Below are 18,902 nucleotides of genomic sequence, written 5' to 3' on the forward strand. Positions count from 1 at the left end.
GTGAGGCTCCGTGGCAGACACAGATGCTGAGGCATCTGAGACATCCCTGGACACAATTCCAATCAACAGCCTCCTACGACTGATTACAATGTAACTTGAAACAAGGAGGTCAAATATTTGCTTGTTTCATGCAGCCGCTGAATAAACAAATGCAGGCAAATACAGTGGCATAAAACCCCAGTGGACACTAAAATCTGATTGGCCGCTGTAATTGGTTATTGGTGTTATCAATGGGAGCAGCTATATTAGCCACCTTCAGGACTCAGCGGCACCAGAAATGTACATCCCTGTCTACTGGCAACTTGAGCGCCCCTACCCAGTCCTGCAGTCACCTATCACCAATCGACAACTGGCTAGCCCATGCTAACCTCCAGCTAGCGTGTGCTAAACGCTGGCTACAATAAGCTAAACACTGGCTGGTGACCCCTTGTGTTTGTCAACCTGTCCAGAAGAAAGCAGGCCAACTCCTCATCTGCCTTCATCCCCAGCCTCTACCTCAGCGCAGTGAAAGCCAAACCGAAACTCACTCTCATTCTTGAACGAGCTTTACCTACGCGCCATTTCACCTCAATAAGACGGCATTTCCTTTCTCTGTACACATCTGCCATTGTCTCAGGGATGAATTTTGTCTATGGCTGTTTCATCCACCCCCAACCTCACCTATGTTGAAATACAAATAGAAGGAAGTAGCTCTGCAGACATTTACAACCACACACGTCTAGAGGCCCGTAAATGATGGTTGAGTTAGAATCGTTTTGTACAAGTTGATATATTGTTTTAGAAGGAAATTCTGCAGACTCTAACTTGAAATGAACACCTCACTGTACTAGAGGCAACTTGGGGAGCACAACATTGTGTGTGTTAGTTTTCCCCACAATGAAATAAATCAAACAAATCGATGGGTATAAATATAGTACATGCAGAGCGGATCATCTGTATATTGGTATGTATGTATAGATAGAAAACAGAAAAAAAAGAAGAAATACTTTGGCGGCACGGTGATGCAGTGGTTAGCACTGTGGCCTCACAGCAAGAAGTTTCCGGTTCGAGTCTCGGCTTGAGCACAGGATCTTTCTGTGTGAGTCTCCATGTTCTCCCCATGCCTGCGTGGGTTCTCTCCAGTACTCCAGCTTCTTCCCACTGTCCAAAGACATCAAGAGGGGACGAGGCTGATTGATACTCTAAATTGACCGTAGGCGTGACTGTGAGTGTGAATGGTTGTCTGTCTCTGTATGTTGGCCCTGCGATGGACTGGCGACCTGTCCAGGGTGAACCCCCGCGACCCTTAACAGGAATAAGCGGAAGACAGTGGATGAGTGGATATAAAATATTTTTTTGTTCTTGATGTTTATTTAGGCTAACAAACTCATCAATTAATTCCTCCTTCATGATGACTAGTGTGTTGTTCACATCACTGCTCCACCTCCATGACCAGCTATAATATATGATAATAAATGTTGAATGATTCCATGCTGAATCAAAGTGAATCACAAGTGTCCCAAGAGAGCTGGGCCAGAAAATGGTCAGAGGAGCCCTCGATGTCAGTTAGTATAATTGAGAATTGCATCAATTAGGATAATTTAGATAACTGCTCTTTAGGATATTGCTGAACAGAGATTTGCCTCATAGTTTTTCTTAGACAATGCAAGAATGAATCACAATTGGACATTAAAATCACTACTTTCACACCTGGCGTTAGAGCTCAGACCATGTCTTTTATTTCAGACCTTTGACAACAGAGGAGAGAGGAAATACCCCCCCCCCCCCCCCCCCTGCCTCTACATGTCTCTCAGCATGGTTGAGTGTTAGGTCTTTGTCACTCCAGTCAGTCTTGTACCTCCCTGTGTGTGTGTGTGTGTGTGTGTGTGTGTGTGTGTGTGTGTGTGTGTGTGTGTGTGTGTGTGTGTGTTTGGTTAAGGGAATCCTGAAGGTTACGGGGGACTGCTGAATCACTCGATTGCTCTTTTATCAAAATATATTTCGCTCTGTGGCAGTTAATTTAACAAAGGCACCACTAAAAAAGTCCCACTGCTGAACTAAAACTCCAAACCAATCGGGGGTTAGAATTTTACCAGAAAGCTGATGGTTCATATTGGACGCTTGCCGAGAAACACAACCTCACATGAATGCTAACTTTTCTTTACATGTAATCCAAAATGGTTTGCTAGCTAACACATTAGCTATAACATTTCTAATAGGAAAGCAAGAACCTGCACATTTGAAATATTTGTTGATCCGCGTAAAATATGCAAGGCCGTCCAGTTCTACTAACTGTACTAACTGTCTGGGGATATTAATAGGGCTGTGGACTCTTTTCTGACTGGTTGACTGATTAATCATTATGTCTTGTTCATACAAAATCTCATTTGTTTAGCAGTCGCTGGGTTTATTTCATACGGGGAAATGTGCTACAAGAAGGCTTGGTAATGAGGTCAGTATGCTTTTTGGCTCCAGCTGAATCTTGTCTGCACTACCGAGCACCAAAATTTTTTTAAATGTTCGCTGCATACTTTCAGTACAAAGTAGCAATGTCATCCGGTTATGCCGTGACTTCTCTGTTGTTTTTCCAATGGTAAAGCGCCTCCTCCAAGGTTTCCTTTGGTTGACTCCAACCTTAGATGTGAATGACACCGGTTATACCAGTTGACATGTTGAAGGCATTTATTGTCATGCAGTAAAAACAGAATAGGGGCAAGTAAGAAGCACATTCATGCCTCAAAACTTGCTTCTATTAATCGTCAGTACCCAATTTCTAAATCTGGCAGCATGAATTATGACCACCTCTGCAGCTGTTACCTTGGTGATAAATGTAAACACAAGGGAAGTCTCCTGACATCCCAATAGTAGTCGGGGTTGTTGCCATGGTGAATCCATACCTCAGCTGCTACATTCGTGTGTGCCTGTACATGTGTGTCCATGTGACGTGATGGCACGATACAGAGAGGAGACGTCCTCTTTTTTTCTTTTTTTTTGCAGTTTCTCCCTTTTTTCACTGAATTCTGGTCAAATGCACTGGGCACACCTGAAGTCTTCTCCTGGCAACAGTGCTTTCGAAATTATGTTTCCAAAAATTGAATGTGAGAGATTGCTCATCCACTCCTCTCCCACTACCAAGTGGAAAAAAATTTCAAAGCAGAGATGGGAATAAACGAAGCACAAATATGACAGCGCCAGGTGACTCGTAAAGAAGAAGAAAAAAGCGACTGCCCTTGTCTGGGATTATTTTGGCTTTAGTCCAGACGATAAAGGTGAGCCAACCAATGTGTGCACTATTTGCTTTAAAAATGTTGTAGTTAATATATGGAGGAGACTGCTACACTTATGCATTGGCTGTGACCTCTGTTCTCCCACTGTGCAGTAAAGATTTCCTCTGGCAGCGTGTCTGTTTTAGTGACTGGGTGTTTGCGCATGGTGTTTTATTTTGAAAATTGTCCAGCTCCACGATGCTTTTCAGATGGGGGTTTCTTGTCTGGTCCATCAGCTCTGTGTAAATTGACACACAGTAGGCTGGTACGTTGCCCTATCCCTGAAGTTTTGAAAATGGCAGCAGCATACAAATTAAGCTATACAGACGGCTTTTGAAGAGCCACAATTCCACAATGAAGCTCAAACTGGATCAAAGTGCTGTTCAGACTTGTCTGACTGTAGATTGCATAGACAGGGTTTCATTCAAGCTGATTTCTCCTAACTGTAGATGTTTTCATTCCCCCTGATTATCTGGAGTGATTTATCTCTTGATTTCTGCTTAACGAGCTGTATATCGGTTCTTAGGTGAAAACCTCATGTCTAAAAAGCATCCAGTGCATTGATTCATCATTGTTGATTTTTTTATCAGCACAGTGCAATGATTCTGTCCTGAGTGCACCAGTTCGTAATACCCCGTTTATGTTTAATCTTATTCTACAGAGCTCTGCAGGCATGGTCCCATCTGTTGGGGTATTGCTGTTGAAGTTGAGCCCATTTTTCACGCCTTTATTTACAGTGGGTCAGATTAAACTCCCTTGAGCTTTTGGACCAAATATTGGTCTCTTTGGGTGATTTTTGTCTCAGCTGGTTGGAAGACTGTGCAGGCATTCTCTTTTAGAGCTCTCCTTCTCTGTCATCTTCATCTCCTGCTTTTGGAGCCACAGTGAGAATACAGACTATAATTGGCACTTAATTGCTGCCGTGGCAACAGTGCTATTTAAGTCTATGCACCCCACAACAAAGCCATACAGTATGCACACACTTACAAAAAAAGATGACAGGTCTTTGCTCTTTCTTGAATTTTATTCCAAATGTTAATGCTCTTTACATTTGGAGGGAATCCGGAGTGTTAATACTTCACCTCTGCTCCCTTGCAGCTGGAATAGAATCCTAACCCATCTGTTAAACTTCCTCATGGGCCAGAACCACTCCGTTTTGTTGTTGTGTGATGATGGAGACATTTGTTATCTGTAATCCTGCAGGCAGATGGATGGACAGACAGAAGTAAGTGAAAATACAACCTCCGTCCAAAGAAAATTACAAAAAAAATAAATAAATCAACTGGAGAGTAAAAGCTTGGACTGTGTGTGAAGGAGCCCTGCCCTCACTTGAGCTCAGACAAAACCATAAATCAAATCACAATAGAGACTCAGAGAGCATAGTTTTTTTGTTCATTCAGTATATCCTGTAAAAAAACAAAAAAAAAAAACAAAGCTAACATGAGGCAGGGAAACCTTAATTTTTGAATAATCCATCCACATCCTGTGCTTCTCCTCCATTCTGAAAAAAAAAGGTTTTGACCGTACTCACCCCTTATCTTGACTATTAAGGATGAAGGAAATGAAGGACCAGTTGTAGTCATTTAAACCTACCAATTACACACTACCACTGTGTTTTCTCTATCAATCTGGTGCTATACTGAAGCTAATTTCCATCCAGAGCCATCTACCTTTCAGTTGGGTGAGTTGTATTTGTTCTCAGAACCATCTGTAGCGCCCACGAGGACCACAACAATAATGGCGGATTACCAAGTGATGTTTGTGTTGCTGTCTGTTCTGAGTTTATTAATGGTCATCTAGGAAAATACAGATTTATCTCAGCACTACCACAACCAAGAAAGACATATAAATCACACGAGCAGAATATCATCTTCTTGTTTGTACTCTCCACTCTGTAGATGTGCTAATGTTTTCTCTGTGTCATTCCAAAGTTACACCACTAACTAGTGTCCTGTTATCCATACTACAGCATTCACTGTTGTTAAAGCGGATTGGATGAACACAATTTTGTTTAAACGCAAAGGGAAGACTTTTCTATTTTTTAGTGAGGCTGTTCTCATCTACGTGTCGCCAAAGTTGGGAAATATCTGGGAAGATGCTGACAACAAAAGCAGCTAATAAAGGCACCTGATTTAAAGATTTCCTTCATCAGAGCTTAATTGAAAAAAAAAGGCTCTTTTTCTTGAATAAGTTGATATATCTACCACAAGCGAAGATTGCCAACCTTGTCCAGTACTTGAAAACATGCTACAAAATTGTCAAAACAGGTTGTGCTCTGAACTTTGCAGACAATGATGCAGTAGCAAGTTTAACTGTACCTCTCTGCAGCCCAAGTGTCAGTCCCAGGAAGGAAGAATCAACCCTTATTTCTAGGGACTATGGGTAAGAGTTTGCTAAAACCACTGACATGAAAAGTAGTTTAATTGTGTGCGATAAATGAGACAAAATGACGTGATCACGTCTTCCTCTGCCTTTTCCTCCTGGCTTGGTGAACCGCACTGACGCTGTTCAGGTCGTGCACCAGATTCTCCACACACCTGAGACACTGATGGAAAATGCTTCCAAACCCGAACCAAGCTTTCGTTGTGAATCTCTCTCCTCCCACCTGCCAAACACAAGCACTTCAATCACTTCACTCTAATTCTCTCCTCTCACTCCCTGCTGTTTCACCAACTTCTCTCGCCTCACTCAGAGTGCCTCCACCTCCTCTACATACATATGTGTGTGTGTGTGTGTGTGTGTGTGTGTGTGTGTGTGTGTGTGCTTACATGAGCCACAAAAGCCTCACAAGGAACCTTTCCATTGCTATCAAGTCACAGATTGTATCGTATTAATGAAAACATTTGTGTTCGTATGTGACGTTAGCTGGCTAAGTGTAATTATCTTTATCTGTGACCTGTCATTATTGGACCCTCTTCTTTGTGTGTGTGTGTGTGTGTGTGTGTGTGTGTGTGTGTGTGTGTGTGTGTGTGTGTGCGTGTGTGTGTGTGTGTGTCTGTGTCTGTGTCTGTGTCTGTGTCTGTGTCTGTGTCCACTCAGAGGCAACTACTGCTTAGCTGCTTTGATTAAACTGCTAATTATTGATTGGTCAGGAAGAGACTTACACAGCTGACACCATTCCTCACTGCATGTGTTTGTTTGGGTTTGTGTGTGCGTGTGCGCAGGCTGTTTCTTTACAACCTTTTTTACCGTTTATCTCTCTTTCTCATCCGTTAAATCAATGTTTTATATCAGTGCTACTTGACTGCGTTTTAATAAACAGCGCTGTTCACACCCAGTTGCCTTCAGGCATCAAATCAGGTTTGTGAAATAACAACGTAGCGGCTACCTTGGAAATCATATTCACCTGCACAGTTGTTTTTATTGGATCCTCGTTAGAAACAAGGCTTTCCAGTGAAAAAAGTGAGAAAAGAAACAAGATGGCACGCCTACAGTATTTCTTGCTTTTCTTTTCTGATGCAAAAATGATGTGCACCGGTGGTCTTTAATGATGAATCCCACTGTTCCCCCTTGTTCCTAAATATAACAGGTAAATGTTCTGTAAGTCTCTGTAACAGGATGTGAAACTGCAAGGTTATGAGCACACGCATAAGTCAAGTCAAGTCTGATTTATTTATTTATTTTTGATTTTATTATTCCTGCCAAATCACCTCAAAGGTTATCTCATGACACTTTAGACAAGTAGAGTAAGGCTAGCAACACATTCTTTGAGTTTATTAAGACCCGACAATTCCTGATCGACAAGTGCATCTGCAACAGATGTGCTGAATGTCAAGCAGACTGAGGCTCAGCTGGGTGGCCATCTGCCTCGACCCATTGGTTTCCACTCTCAATGACAATCAGGGAACACTATCCGGAGAAGAGCGCAAAACTGATGAGGCAAAAAGATCTCCTGATCCTGACTGGAGGGGGTTTGAATGTATTCAAATGTGACAACCCATTTTTCGTATTGTTAGTTTTCTTTTTGCCAATAATCACAAAGCAGGACACCAAAGAATTGACTCATGCGCAGGGGTCATAGGGGTCACCAGAGAAACAACCGCTATTGTTTTTGATAGGTAAAGAGTCCAACAAAGTCTATGAATATATACAAACTGGACACCAGGCTGTCCAAGAGGTAACCAGCAGCCTCTGGAAAAAGTGAAATCCAGAAAAGGGTCCTCAATCATTCAACAGAGAACTACAGAAACTTTAGGAGAACCACTAATCAAGATGTTTTTGTTCCCCCACTTTAAGATTTTATGTTGATAAAGTGTCAGGTTAATTGATGGTGACAATTTGCTTGAAGGTATTTATTTAACTCAGTTAATCCTCCTGTTGGGAGATAATATCAGTTATTTACACACACGAGTGTTACTTTTTTTCTGTTGTAATTTGGATGATTCTGATGACTAAAGGCGTTGTGAAGATGAAAGTATTTTCAGCCTGACATTGAGAAACACTGATGGCTGCTGTCAGTCACCATGTTAAATGTGTCACTGTCACCTTGTCAGCCTATTCCAGTCCCTCCCTCTGTATTTGTGTGTGTGTGTGTGTGTGTGCATGTGTGTGCATGTATGTGCATGTGTGTGCATGAGACAGACTGTTTCCCAGTTGGATATGTGCTTGATGGAGAAACACACACATACACGCACAGTTGCTGCCAATACGGTTCCTGCTCGGCAGAGGCAGTGGAGCTCGACTGACACAATTACACAGGTTCATACAGGAGGAAATGCAATCATTGTTGCCGCGGGCAACAGCAGCAGGGACTGCCAGCTCGTCAACACACACACGCACGCACACACACATGGTCTTGTGTGTGAGCTCAGCTTCCAGATGTTATACAAGCTCCAATCAATGTTGCCCTGCAGGTCCTTCTCTGTGAATGTGTGTGTGTGTGTGTGTGTGTGTGTGTGTGTGTGTGTGTGTGTGTGTGTGTGTGTGTGTGTGTGTGTGTGTGTGTGTGTGTGTGTGTGGCACGCAAATGAGTTTAGGGTTGATGTCAAGTGGATCTTGCTGTGTTCCTGCTGTTGTGGTAGTGATCGTACTGAATGTGTGTGTTAGCAGACCTGTGTATTCACACTTGTAGGGCTCAAAACACACACATCCTATCTCTCCTCTCTCTTCTGACCTTTATCCTCGTTTGAATACAGTTCTGCTTGACATAATACTATGCTTGAAGGGAACAGGGGGTGTGCTTTTGTGTCTGCAAATGATATGCATCTTTTCTTTTTTAATGTACTGATCAGTTAAAGTAAATGAGTGCTTTGCGGCATGTTGTTCATGGTTATAATCCTGTATGTTTACATTCTTTTCACCATATATGTAGAACGCATCCCCAAACATCAGTTTCTACTTGTGTGTAAAGGTGCGGTGTTAAGTTCCATGAATTACACAATAACCGCCAGATGCAAATGATTACAATGAAAACAACTATGATCCTATGTGTGGACGAGAACACGTTTGTTTGAAAGAAATATATTCAAGTTTTGCTGAGAAGCAGCGGCCTCTACGGATACAAGGGTTGAAATACAGGAGGCAGGCCCCTTGACATCTGTTCAGATCAAAATTCCTATTCCCAGAACCAAGGCTTGAAAAAGAAAGCAAAAACAATATTGAGGTTATAGAATTCCAGTTTCATTGTGTATCGCAGTTTGAAAATGTCACTAGGATTTGCCCTCATACCTTTGTCACAGTATTAGCTGCTTTCCAGATAGGAGGTGCCCTGGACGCTTGTACAGCTTACACAACCCCTCCCCCTGTTAGCTAACACAAACTTAGCTACCGATCAGATAACACAAGCAGAGCGAACATCTTACTTAAGAAGAGTGTCACTGAATAATGATGAAGTCATGCTGTGCTTTACAAAGCCATGGTTAGCATAGTGAAGCAAATGTTAGTTGGTAGATGCTAGGTTGGAGGCTAGCTTGGTGCAGGGAAACAGGCTTTGCTAATGCTAGTGTTATTGGTGAGGTTGTTAGCGGGGCTGAGTTGCTTAGTGTCCCTGTTTGGCAACAGACTAACAAATTACCTACAGTTAGCTGTATGGGAGCAGCAACAGTAGCTTTCGACGAGTGACTCATCCAAGCTGCTAGTGGACGAAATGCTAATTTTACACAGGCGGAAGCTCCAATGTGTTACTGCTGCAACTCTATTCTCCTCCATACCACATACAATTGAAATTTGTATCAAGGCGGTGCCAACTTTTGCCCAAAATATGACTGCTGCAGAGTTTTTAGTCTAGTTCAGAGTGAATAGATCCCTTTCAGGAGCGTTATAATGCAGCTGGGAGCATCAGTGAGTCTTTGCACAATAAGTACTTTATAATACTGAGCATCTTTTGTGTGTTGTAATCCATTTTAATCCATACCGCTGTGTTCATGGTTGAATGCACCATACTGTATCATTTGTCACTATCAACTAATCGAAACTATCCCAGGAAGCATCCCTGCAAGGAGTTGGTGGTAATGAAGTGTAGTCTACAATAAAGAAAACAGTTGACATGACAGTTTATTTTAAATTTCTTTTAATGTTTTTGTAGCTTACAAACAAAGAGAGGCGACATTACTCACAGGTTAGGCAGACGATGTCTGTTTGGATTTCCAAGCAACATTTTTGTCCTTATTAGGGTTTTATAATACAATTGAAATATATTTTCCGGCCCATGGTTCCTCTGTAAGTCAGTCTCCCTCAAGAACTTTATCATTTTCCTGAGCGTCTTTGTAGTTTGGGTTTAGAGTTTTTCATTGTCTGTGGTTTGGTTTTGATTAGTCTAGTCAGTCATTCACTTCTGTCTAGTGGTTTTTTTAGACTTTGCCAGTCATTGCGATGTTTCCTATGTCTTGTACCCAATCAGCTCCTTCCCTGCCTTCCCACCTGTTTCTTGTGCTGTCATTATTTGAGTTTGTATTTTAGTTTGGTTGTCTGACTCATGTCTTGCTGAATCCTCTTGTCAACCTGCCTCTTTCTCTTACCATCTTGTTTTTAACGATGCCTTATGTTCACCAAAGTTTGGTGTATTTATTTTGGTTATTGAATGCTTCAGTTCTACATATCCTGCCTCCTGCTCTGCCACAAACCCTTAACAATGGGCATCATTTTCTTCTTCTTTTAGAGGACAACTCCTGTGTCCTTTGGGGTGCCCAAGGCAGGCTTAGAGTGTAGTCTGTCATACTTTCATGTAAGGAATCCATTGCAGAGTTCTATAGCAAGGTCAGTGTTTTTAGACAGGAGGTCGGATCCTTCAAGATTTAAATGGAAACAGTTCTGTTTGAGGGGATCTGGTCTTTTTATGAAGGTGTTGAAGTTATCTACATGAGGAATACCTCTGGCACTGCAGTAGCCATGAAGCCAAACGTGCAGATGCCTTAATCGGCTAAACTTTTCATTGTCAAAACAGGGGAGAAAGTGGATTAGATATTATGCACTGTTCGCCAGTGCCCAAAACACCATCAGTAATGCAGACAAATTGTCTTTGAGCATCTCTGAGAGTTTCAGCTTAAGGACATGTACTCCCTCACCTGCCACCACTTTAGAGACAGACAGGCTATGCTGTAGCAGCTGCAAAGCTGCTGCTCCAATGTGCTTAACAAGAGCACCGACTTGCAGAAAGTAAGTCAACTATTGATACGTTGACAGACCATGGATGACTCATGAGCAAGCACAGGAGGCCAATTGGTAGTCCGCTTTGCTGAATGTCTCTGGATTTACGGGATGTTTGGAGCTATATTTGACCTAGCCACATTGGGCAAGCCACAGCACCACGTGAGGTGGACAGGCCATGCCTGTTCAAATAGGAGTCTGGCCATGATGTCGCTTCCTTCTGTGGCTCGACCTCCCTCACCTTCTCAACTCAACTTTATTTATAGAGCACTTTAAATACAACCACAGCTGACACAAAGTGCTGTACATAATAACATAAAAACATAAGTACATCAATAAATAGTAAATAAAAAACAATAAAAGCAATAAAACAAATGCTCTCATGCTTCAAGTGCATTTAGGAACAAAGCAGGGCTGCCAGAGAAGGAAGCTACACCATGGCCAGGCTCCTGTCAGACCATGACACAGGGAGCCCGTCCACCTCACATGGAGGAGCCAATGGGCCAGGGTCATAAATGCGAGCTCCAGGAGAAGCAAGGATCCTTGAGGGTGAGCAAAAGGGGAGGAGGTCGAGCCACAGCACCACAGCCAGGCTCCTGTCAGAATGTGCACAGGTAGCCTGTCCACCTTACATGGAGAGCCACGGTGCTGTGGCTCACCCAGTGAGCAGTTTTGATAGTGCTGAGCTGCAGAAGAAAGAAAGGATCCTTGAGGCTGAGCACGCCTCTAGCATGCCTCGACGACATCAAAGCCTGGATGGCTTTAAACTTTTTAAACTTCAATGACAAAAAAACAGAAGTGATGGTGTTTGGGTCCCAATGGCTCTTGTGATCCCCTCCTGTTGATTTGGGACCCCTGGCATTGTATGTGAAGCCAACAATTTCTAACCTGGTTTTTAAGATGGACAGTAATTTTAAACTAGACCGACAGATAAGTGTAACTACACTTATCTGTCGGTCTAGTTTAAAATTACTGTCCATCTTAAAAACCAGGTTAGAAATTGTTGGCTTCACATACAATGCCAGGGGTCCCAAATCAACAGGAGGGGATCACAAGAGCCATTGGGACCAAACACCATCACTTCTGTTTTTTTGTCATTGAAGTTTAAAAAGTTTAAAGCCATCCAGGCTTTGATGTCGTCGAGGCATGCTAGAGGCGTGCTCAGCCTCAAGGATCCTTTCTTTCTTCTGCAGCTCAGCACTATCAAACTGGCTCACTGGGTGAGCCACAGCACCGTGGCTCCTCCATGTAAGGTGGACAGGCTACCTGTGCACAGTCTGACAGGAGCCTGGCTGTGGTGCTGTGGCTCGACCTCCCTCCCCTTTTGCTCACCCTCAAGGATCCTTGCTTCCTCCTGGAGCTCAGCATTTATGACCTGGCCCATTGGCTCCTCCATGTGAGGTGGACGGGCTCCCTGTGTATGGTCTGACAGGAGCCTGGCCATGGTGTAGCTTCCTTCTCTGGCAGCCCTGCTTTGTTCCTAAATGCACTTGACAGCATGCGGCATCCATAAACAGCCTTTGTTTTTCACAGAGTTTTGGCTCACTGTTTTATGGTTGTTCTGCAGCTGCAAATGTTGAAAAGAGTAAAACTTTCATATTGTAGGGCAAAGGACCAAGCATGAAGATATGCCTGGCAAACACTGGATTTGTTTCCATTTCTCCTCAAACCCAGGGTCATTTCAAAGTGGCAATTCACTGTGGAATCAGTAGTATATATGAAGCTTATCTCTCTTTTTTAGCTGTTTGTTTTTTTATTTGACATTACTAACAAAATGCAAAGTACAGGAGCAACTACAGCCCTGTGCAACATTTTACGTCATGTCACTGGTTCGAGGAACGGGAATCCGATTCTCTCCAAATGGCTGCCAAATCATGGGAGTAACTATCCATAGGGGCTCAAGAGTGTATGTGCTCCCTGCTGTTATGAGCAAATTAATGAAAGTGTGTGAGTGTCTGTATGTGTGGATACAATACAAACAGCGCCGCCCACTTGTTTTGTCTGTGTTTGACGTCATGAAAATCCACAACAATCATTATCAGTACAAGCAGGTGCTGTTGGCTTGTGCGTGTGTGTGTGTCAGCTTAAGTGATCTGATTGGTTGCAAGACAGTCCACCGTCACTACCAGGAGCAGCCATCAGTGTGATCACTCGTCACTCTAAAAGATGTGTCAAGCACGAGACACAAGGGGAGAGAATGAGTGAGGGAAGAGGAGATAAAGGTGGGATGAAAAGGAGATTGTAGCTGAGAGGCGTGAGAAAAACGCCGCTATTGGAAAAGAAAGGCAGTTGTGGCAAGTCACTTTCTGTGTGTGCTGCTTTGAAGGCACATCATATTTTTAAGAGTTGGGGCGGCCATATAGCAGGAAGAACAGGAGGCAGGCTTGTTAGATGCTTCACCCTAACCCTCCGGATGGCAGCAAACACATTCACAAACTAGGTACTGAAATTTCCTTGATTCCAGCAGTCTATGGTTAGCGCAGCTTTATCAGCATCATGATGGAATGCTGGTTCAATCAAATTCGTCAGATCTCAATAACTTCAATGATGCTTGTGGGCGGCATATCTGTCTCAATAAATTTGCAGATCCCATTAGTATTTCTCTCTGCTTGTTAAGCATCACAGCTCCTTTGTGCTAAGACTGAGGTGATGCTATAGGTTGAGACGAAGAGCATGCATCATTGGAGTAATGAAGGTTAGAAAAGTGGTCGGCTCGGCCAGAAAGGAGTCCAGAAGGATCAAAACAGCGAAAGAAGAGTAGACTTTGAAATGGGACAGCCCTGCTGTGCTGGCTATGATGTATTCAGCCTTTAAATTCAGTCTTCAGAGATGCTTGCATGATTTGAGCACAGCTTATATGAACAGGGGTGGACTAATGAAGACCGAGGCGGTGCAAGTGTGGGGATGGATAAAGCCTGCAGGAGAACCAAATGGATACAAAGACAGTTCAACGTATCCATCATATCTGTGTGCACTTTATCAAAGAAAAAATCTGTCTTGCTCTCATGATTGTGATGTCTTGGAAGTGTCTGGATGTTTTTTTCTTGAAATGTGGGCAAAAAGTTTACGAGGAATGGAGGATGACCTAAATAGATTTTTGGTGGTCAAAGGTCAAGGTTGTTGTGAGAGGCACACATACGACTGCAATGCAGTATTTCTACATAATAGAGCAACGACTTACACATTCTGAATCCATCCATCCATTCTCTTCCACTTATCCTGTCAAGAGTCACGGGGGGAGGGGTTTGAGCCTACCCCAGCTGCCTTCGGGCGAGAGGCGGGGTTCACCCAGGACAGGTCACCAGTCCATCACAGGGCCAAGACATACTGACAGACAACGATTCACACTCACGGTCACACCTACGGTCAATTTAGAGTATCAATCAGCCTCGTCCCCAATTGCATGTCTTTGAACTGTGGGAGGAAGGAGTAGGGTGAATACAAGCCAACAACAACTAACAAAAGAACTATAGAAAGGACTCAGCCTAAAGAAATCAAGGAACACAACAGTTGTTACAAATTATAGTCATTATTATTATTATTATTATTATTATTATCTTAACTGGACACAGGGTTTCTTTAAATAATTTTCTCATTTTATTCATAGTTTCTGATTATATCAATATAAATCAGTTGCAGACTTATTATTAGAGCTGTGTCATTATAAGGAATGTGTCAATCATAGAATTTTGTTATTTTTAGTTTATTTGGAACACTGGTGAACAGATAAAAGTCACAAACCTCCTTTGTGGGTGGTGACAGCGTTTCCGAGCCATTGGATGTTCACTCAGACCAGAGCAACTCGTTTCCCAGGTTCTGCAGTGAGTGGAGAGCACCTGCAGCTCCTGGCCTTCAAATGAGTGAACACTCGCTCCCGTGAGACTTCTGCCACCCACACAGGGAGATTTTCGAAGCATGTCAGACATCACCTTGACCATCGCGCAGTGCGCTTAGCAAGTCGGTGATCAAATCTGTGCGGGCCTCGAACATCTCAAACAAATCCATTTAAAAGCCAGATGTTTTTGCAGGTAGCCAGCTGCAACTTCTGCAGACACGCCCACGCATCCAGCCAACAGCAGGCAAGCCTGCAGCAAGCACTTCAAAGACAGACACATCAATCACACAAAACAATAGGGAAAAGAAACACAAATTGGAGATGCACGGCACAGCTGAAAGAGTAATGATTCAAGTGAGCTGCCTTGAGTTGAAGTTAACTCCTGATCTGTGACACTGAAATACACAAAACACGAGAAACACACTAAATCCACAGCTTCAAAACTCAACTGTCCCAATGTGACTGTGAAAGGAGGGAGAGAAGAAAAGAGGGTGAAGATTTCAGAATTGATGTTTACTTTAATGTGACATTGGTGAGGCTGAAGGCAGCTCAACACAGCGGCGTCAACAGATTAACTCAAAATAGGCTCATCTTCATTCATCACCCTTCCTCTCTCTCTTTCTCTTTCTCTCTCTCTCTCTCTCTTTCACTCACTCTGTCACACACACACACACACACACACACACACACGCCACACACACTTAAAGACATGGCTGAATTTAAATCTCCCAATTACTTTTCCTCATATTAGAGTCATGATTATTTCAGCTTCGGGTCGGTTGAAAAATGCTGCCGGTGATTCACAAATTAAAGTCGATTTCTCAGCATCGTCTATTCACAATGTTCAACTCACTTTGGTTCTCTGGCGAGAGTCATAACCATGACAACTTGCTCCCCCTCTTCTATTATCAAATAATCTATACAGTTGAACTTAAATTGATAGAGTTGAGGCTGTAGATGAAATTATTTTTCTTCATGTGAAAACCAGAGAGTAGAGGGTCACAGTGTCCACTTCCAAAGCTGCATGTTACCGTATGATTTGTGTTTATTGTTTTGCAGAGGAGCATTTTCGGAGGTGGTGCTGGCCCAGGAGAAGCTGACCGGACGCATGTTTGCAGTGAAATGCATCCCAAAAAAGGCTCTGAAGGGGAAAGAAAGCAGCATTGAGAATGAGATCGCCGTGCTGAGGAAGTGAGTGCTGCAGCATAAGCCTCCTAATTCCTGGTTACCGAGGCAACTATGTATCTCCTCTCTTTTCCATGCATCACAAACCCCCTCCCCCAGGTCACGATCCACAGCCCACCAACCACACATACACACACATCACGACACAGAACGGCTGAACAAAACTAGAATTGTCAGTTGTGTGGTGGTTTGGGTGTCAAAGTTTGGAGTGACTGTGAATAAGTGATCAAAGCTCTTTGTGGTGGGAAGCACTTCATTGTGTCTGCTTCATCTCAAATTTTGAAGCCATGACAAACTGCCTCAGGAACATAAATGGAAAGTAAAATAGCGGCCATCACATAAATCACGACTGTTGCATTAATCTGGGGACGCATGGGTTTTTAGGATAAATCAAGGGATTGAAATGAAACTAGAAATACAGAATGAGATGAAACCAGGACACAACGATCAGAGCTGAAAATAATAGTCATAAAGAATATTTTCATGATTTATTAGAGCTGTGCTGTATCATGATATAAATTTATATTGATAGATTAGGAGGAAACTCTCAGACTGTTGACTCTGCACTCTCAGCTGGTGGATGTTCATATCCAAATCTGCTTGGATTGAGACGCATAATCCACAGCAGTATATTCTAGTGTGTTTGCTAGCTTTCGCGTGCACTACATCCCGTTTTGCTCCACAGCCCAAAAGTGCTTGCCGTTCTCCCTCCAGCAGCCTCCTCCGTTTCTTTCTTTCAATTCTTCAACCTCCGTCCTTGTACGTCTCATGTGAAAGACGTGCGGATTCACTGTTGAACTAATAAAGGATTCTGGAGGGTAAAAGACCTCTAGCTTGACATGTAATTAGAATGAACTGTTTTTGCAGTCCCTTGTTGGAATTATTGCAGTGCTCTAACTAAAAATGGACTTTAAAAATACATGTAAATACTCAAGTTTGACTGAAATTGTATTTTTTTCTTCAAAGATAGACTAACATACCTTGACAATATAATTATTTTGATATGTGGAAGCGTCAAATGGTGCTGAAATTGGAATGGTGTTCCTTCGGTCCTGCTGCAGTATTTTACCAAGAAGTTGAAGAGCACAGAGTCAAGGGACTTTTCATCATGATGGGAGAAACCACAGTGAAAACGTGCATATCTGGACAGATGGGAAGACAAGCATGATGTGATCTCAGCTTGAGAATTTTTCCATTTTTATTCATTTCTGTCAGGTCCATTCATATCAAGAACACAAGAGATGATAATGAGCTTGATTTGTTTATTATTGTACAAATTGGCGGTATGGCTCTGTTCAGAGGAGTCCCCTGCGAAATTTTTCAAGAGCACCATGAAACAGGGGACCAGCAGTGTGAGGGAAGGTTCTCCCAGTTTAAGACTGGAAGAGCAAACATACCCTGATAACAGAGCAGCAACATGACATGGAACGAACTATGCCATGTATACACGACAAGGTGGAGCTGGGGAGGTGGAGGGTAGCAAGTTGCGAGCAGGAGCAACTGTACAGCAAATAGCAGCAGCAGCAGCAGATAGCAGCAGCAGCAGATAGCAGCAGCAGCAGGCTGCAGTAGATAGCAGCAGCAGATAGCAGCAGCAGCAGATAGCAGTAGGTAGCAGCAGATAGCAGTAGATAGCAGCAGATAGCAGTAGGTAGCAGCAGATAGCAGCGATGACGCAGGCAGAGCAGCAGCCAGAAGCTAGCAGAGCGGGAGTTGAGGCCGGGTGATATTTAAGTTGAGAGGGGCCAATCAGAAGCAAGGGATTTGATCAGCTGATGCTGAGCAGCTGTGATCAGCTGATTGATCAGTTTGATTGATGGACGGGAAGCCAATAGCGCTTGACTACCACGGCCTGACAGAACTAACGCTAACGCTCGTTGCATTTAAACCTACACACACACGTTACATTTTGCCTCTGAGATGGAACTGTCTGTTCTTTTATACAAAAAGCGGAGGGTAACTCTAAACTCTTCTCGCGCTGAAAACAAAATCCGAAGTCTCTGAACGACCCCCTTCCTCACCCTTGCTCTCTCAGCTGATGGCGGGCACATTTTCTTTCAAATTTTCTAAATTTTGCAATGCGTAAATTTCATGTCTAAAATGGTTCCAATGATGATAAGCATGTATTGACAAAATTCTTAATAATGAATACACTCAGTTTGCACAAGGTTAGTCATAAAAGAATAGTGGGCCCGTTCATGAATAAGAGCTGTAGCTTGAGCCCTGTACCGTATGCTGGTCTTTTTCTCAATGCACCCCGGCTTTCCTTTGCCTTTAAACTCAGGCTGTTCGCAGCCAGCCATTCATTATCCCAGGCAGCACTTAAGTACACACACATTATCTTCTCAACCTGTGTGCCTTTGTGTTACTGTCTGTGTGTTTGTGGGTCTGTGTGTATGAGTCACAGCCACTGCCTGCCTGCCTGCCATCACAGAGATCATACGCTCATAATGAGTGTTAGATACTCACCTGCGCACCTCCTGTTTGTGGTGTGTGTTTGTGTGTGTGTGTGTGTGTGTGTGTGTGTGTGTGTGTGTGTGTGTGTGTGTGTGTGTGTGTGTGTGTGTGTGTGTGAGAAGGATAGGCCATGGGGAATTACCTCTGTTCACAATGCAAAAGATGATTAACCCACACACAAAATCAATCATGTTTCTACAAGGTATATTAGGATAACAAATGTACACCTACACATGTGTGCGCACGCACACACACACACACACACACGCACACCACACAAACACGGGTACATAGAAGCATGGAAACACCCTAATCGCAGCACTGTAACCATGGAGAAATAGGGGGAGCAACGACAGAATTGAAGACGAGGAGATGAAAATGGGTTTAGAGAAAAGGTTAAAAACGTTAGAGGATTTGTGATGGCAGAAATTAACAGCAGCAGAAATAATGTTTTACATTTCTGGAGTCTGGATTATGAGGCCACCCTGGGTCACAGAGTGTCAGAGTAGGACTCGAGATTATCGCTGATGCCTATTAATGCAGCAGAAATGTAATGGGAACCATTTCTTCCTTTACTAAGAGATGTATTGTGTTCA

General features: G+C 43.1%; 1 protein-coding gene across 1 annotated transcript in view; it reads left to right on the forward strand.

The window, feature by feature from the left end:
* camk1da (calcium/calmodulin-dependent protein kinase 1Da) overlaps positions 1-18,902 on the forward strand; it is a 72,114-nt gene that overhangs the window by 18,525 nt on the left and 34,687 nt on the right. The window contains exon 2 of the mRNA XM_086201047.1: positions 15,724-15,855. Within this exon, the coding sequence (XP_086057173.1) occupies positions 15,724-15,855 (132 nt within the window). The remainder of the gene's footprint in view (positions 1-15,723; positions 15,856-18,902) is intronic.

This window comes from Aulostomus chinensis, chromosome 4 (assembly GCF_037954235.1).
Source record: "Aulostomus chinensis isolate RoL2024-O1b breed Wild chromosome 4, RoL_Achi_v1.0, whole genome shotgun sequence".
NCBI lineage: Eukaryota > Metazoa > Chordata > Actinopteri > Syngnathiformes > Aulostomidae > Aulostomus > Aulostomus chinensis.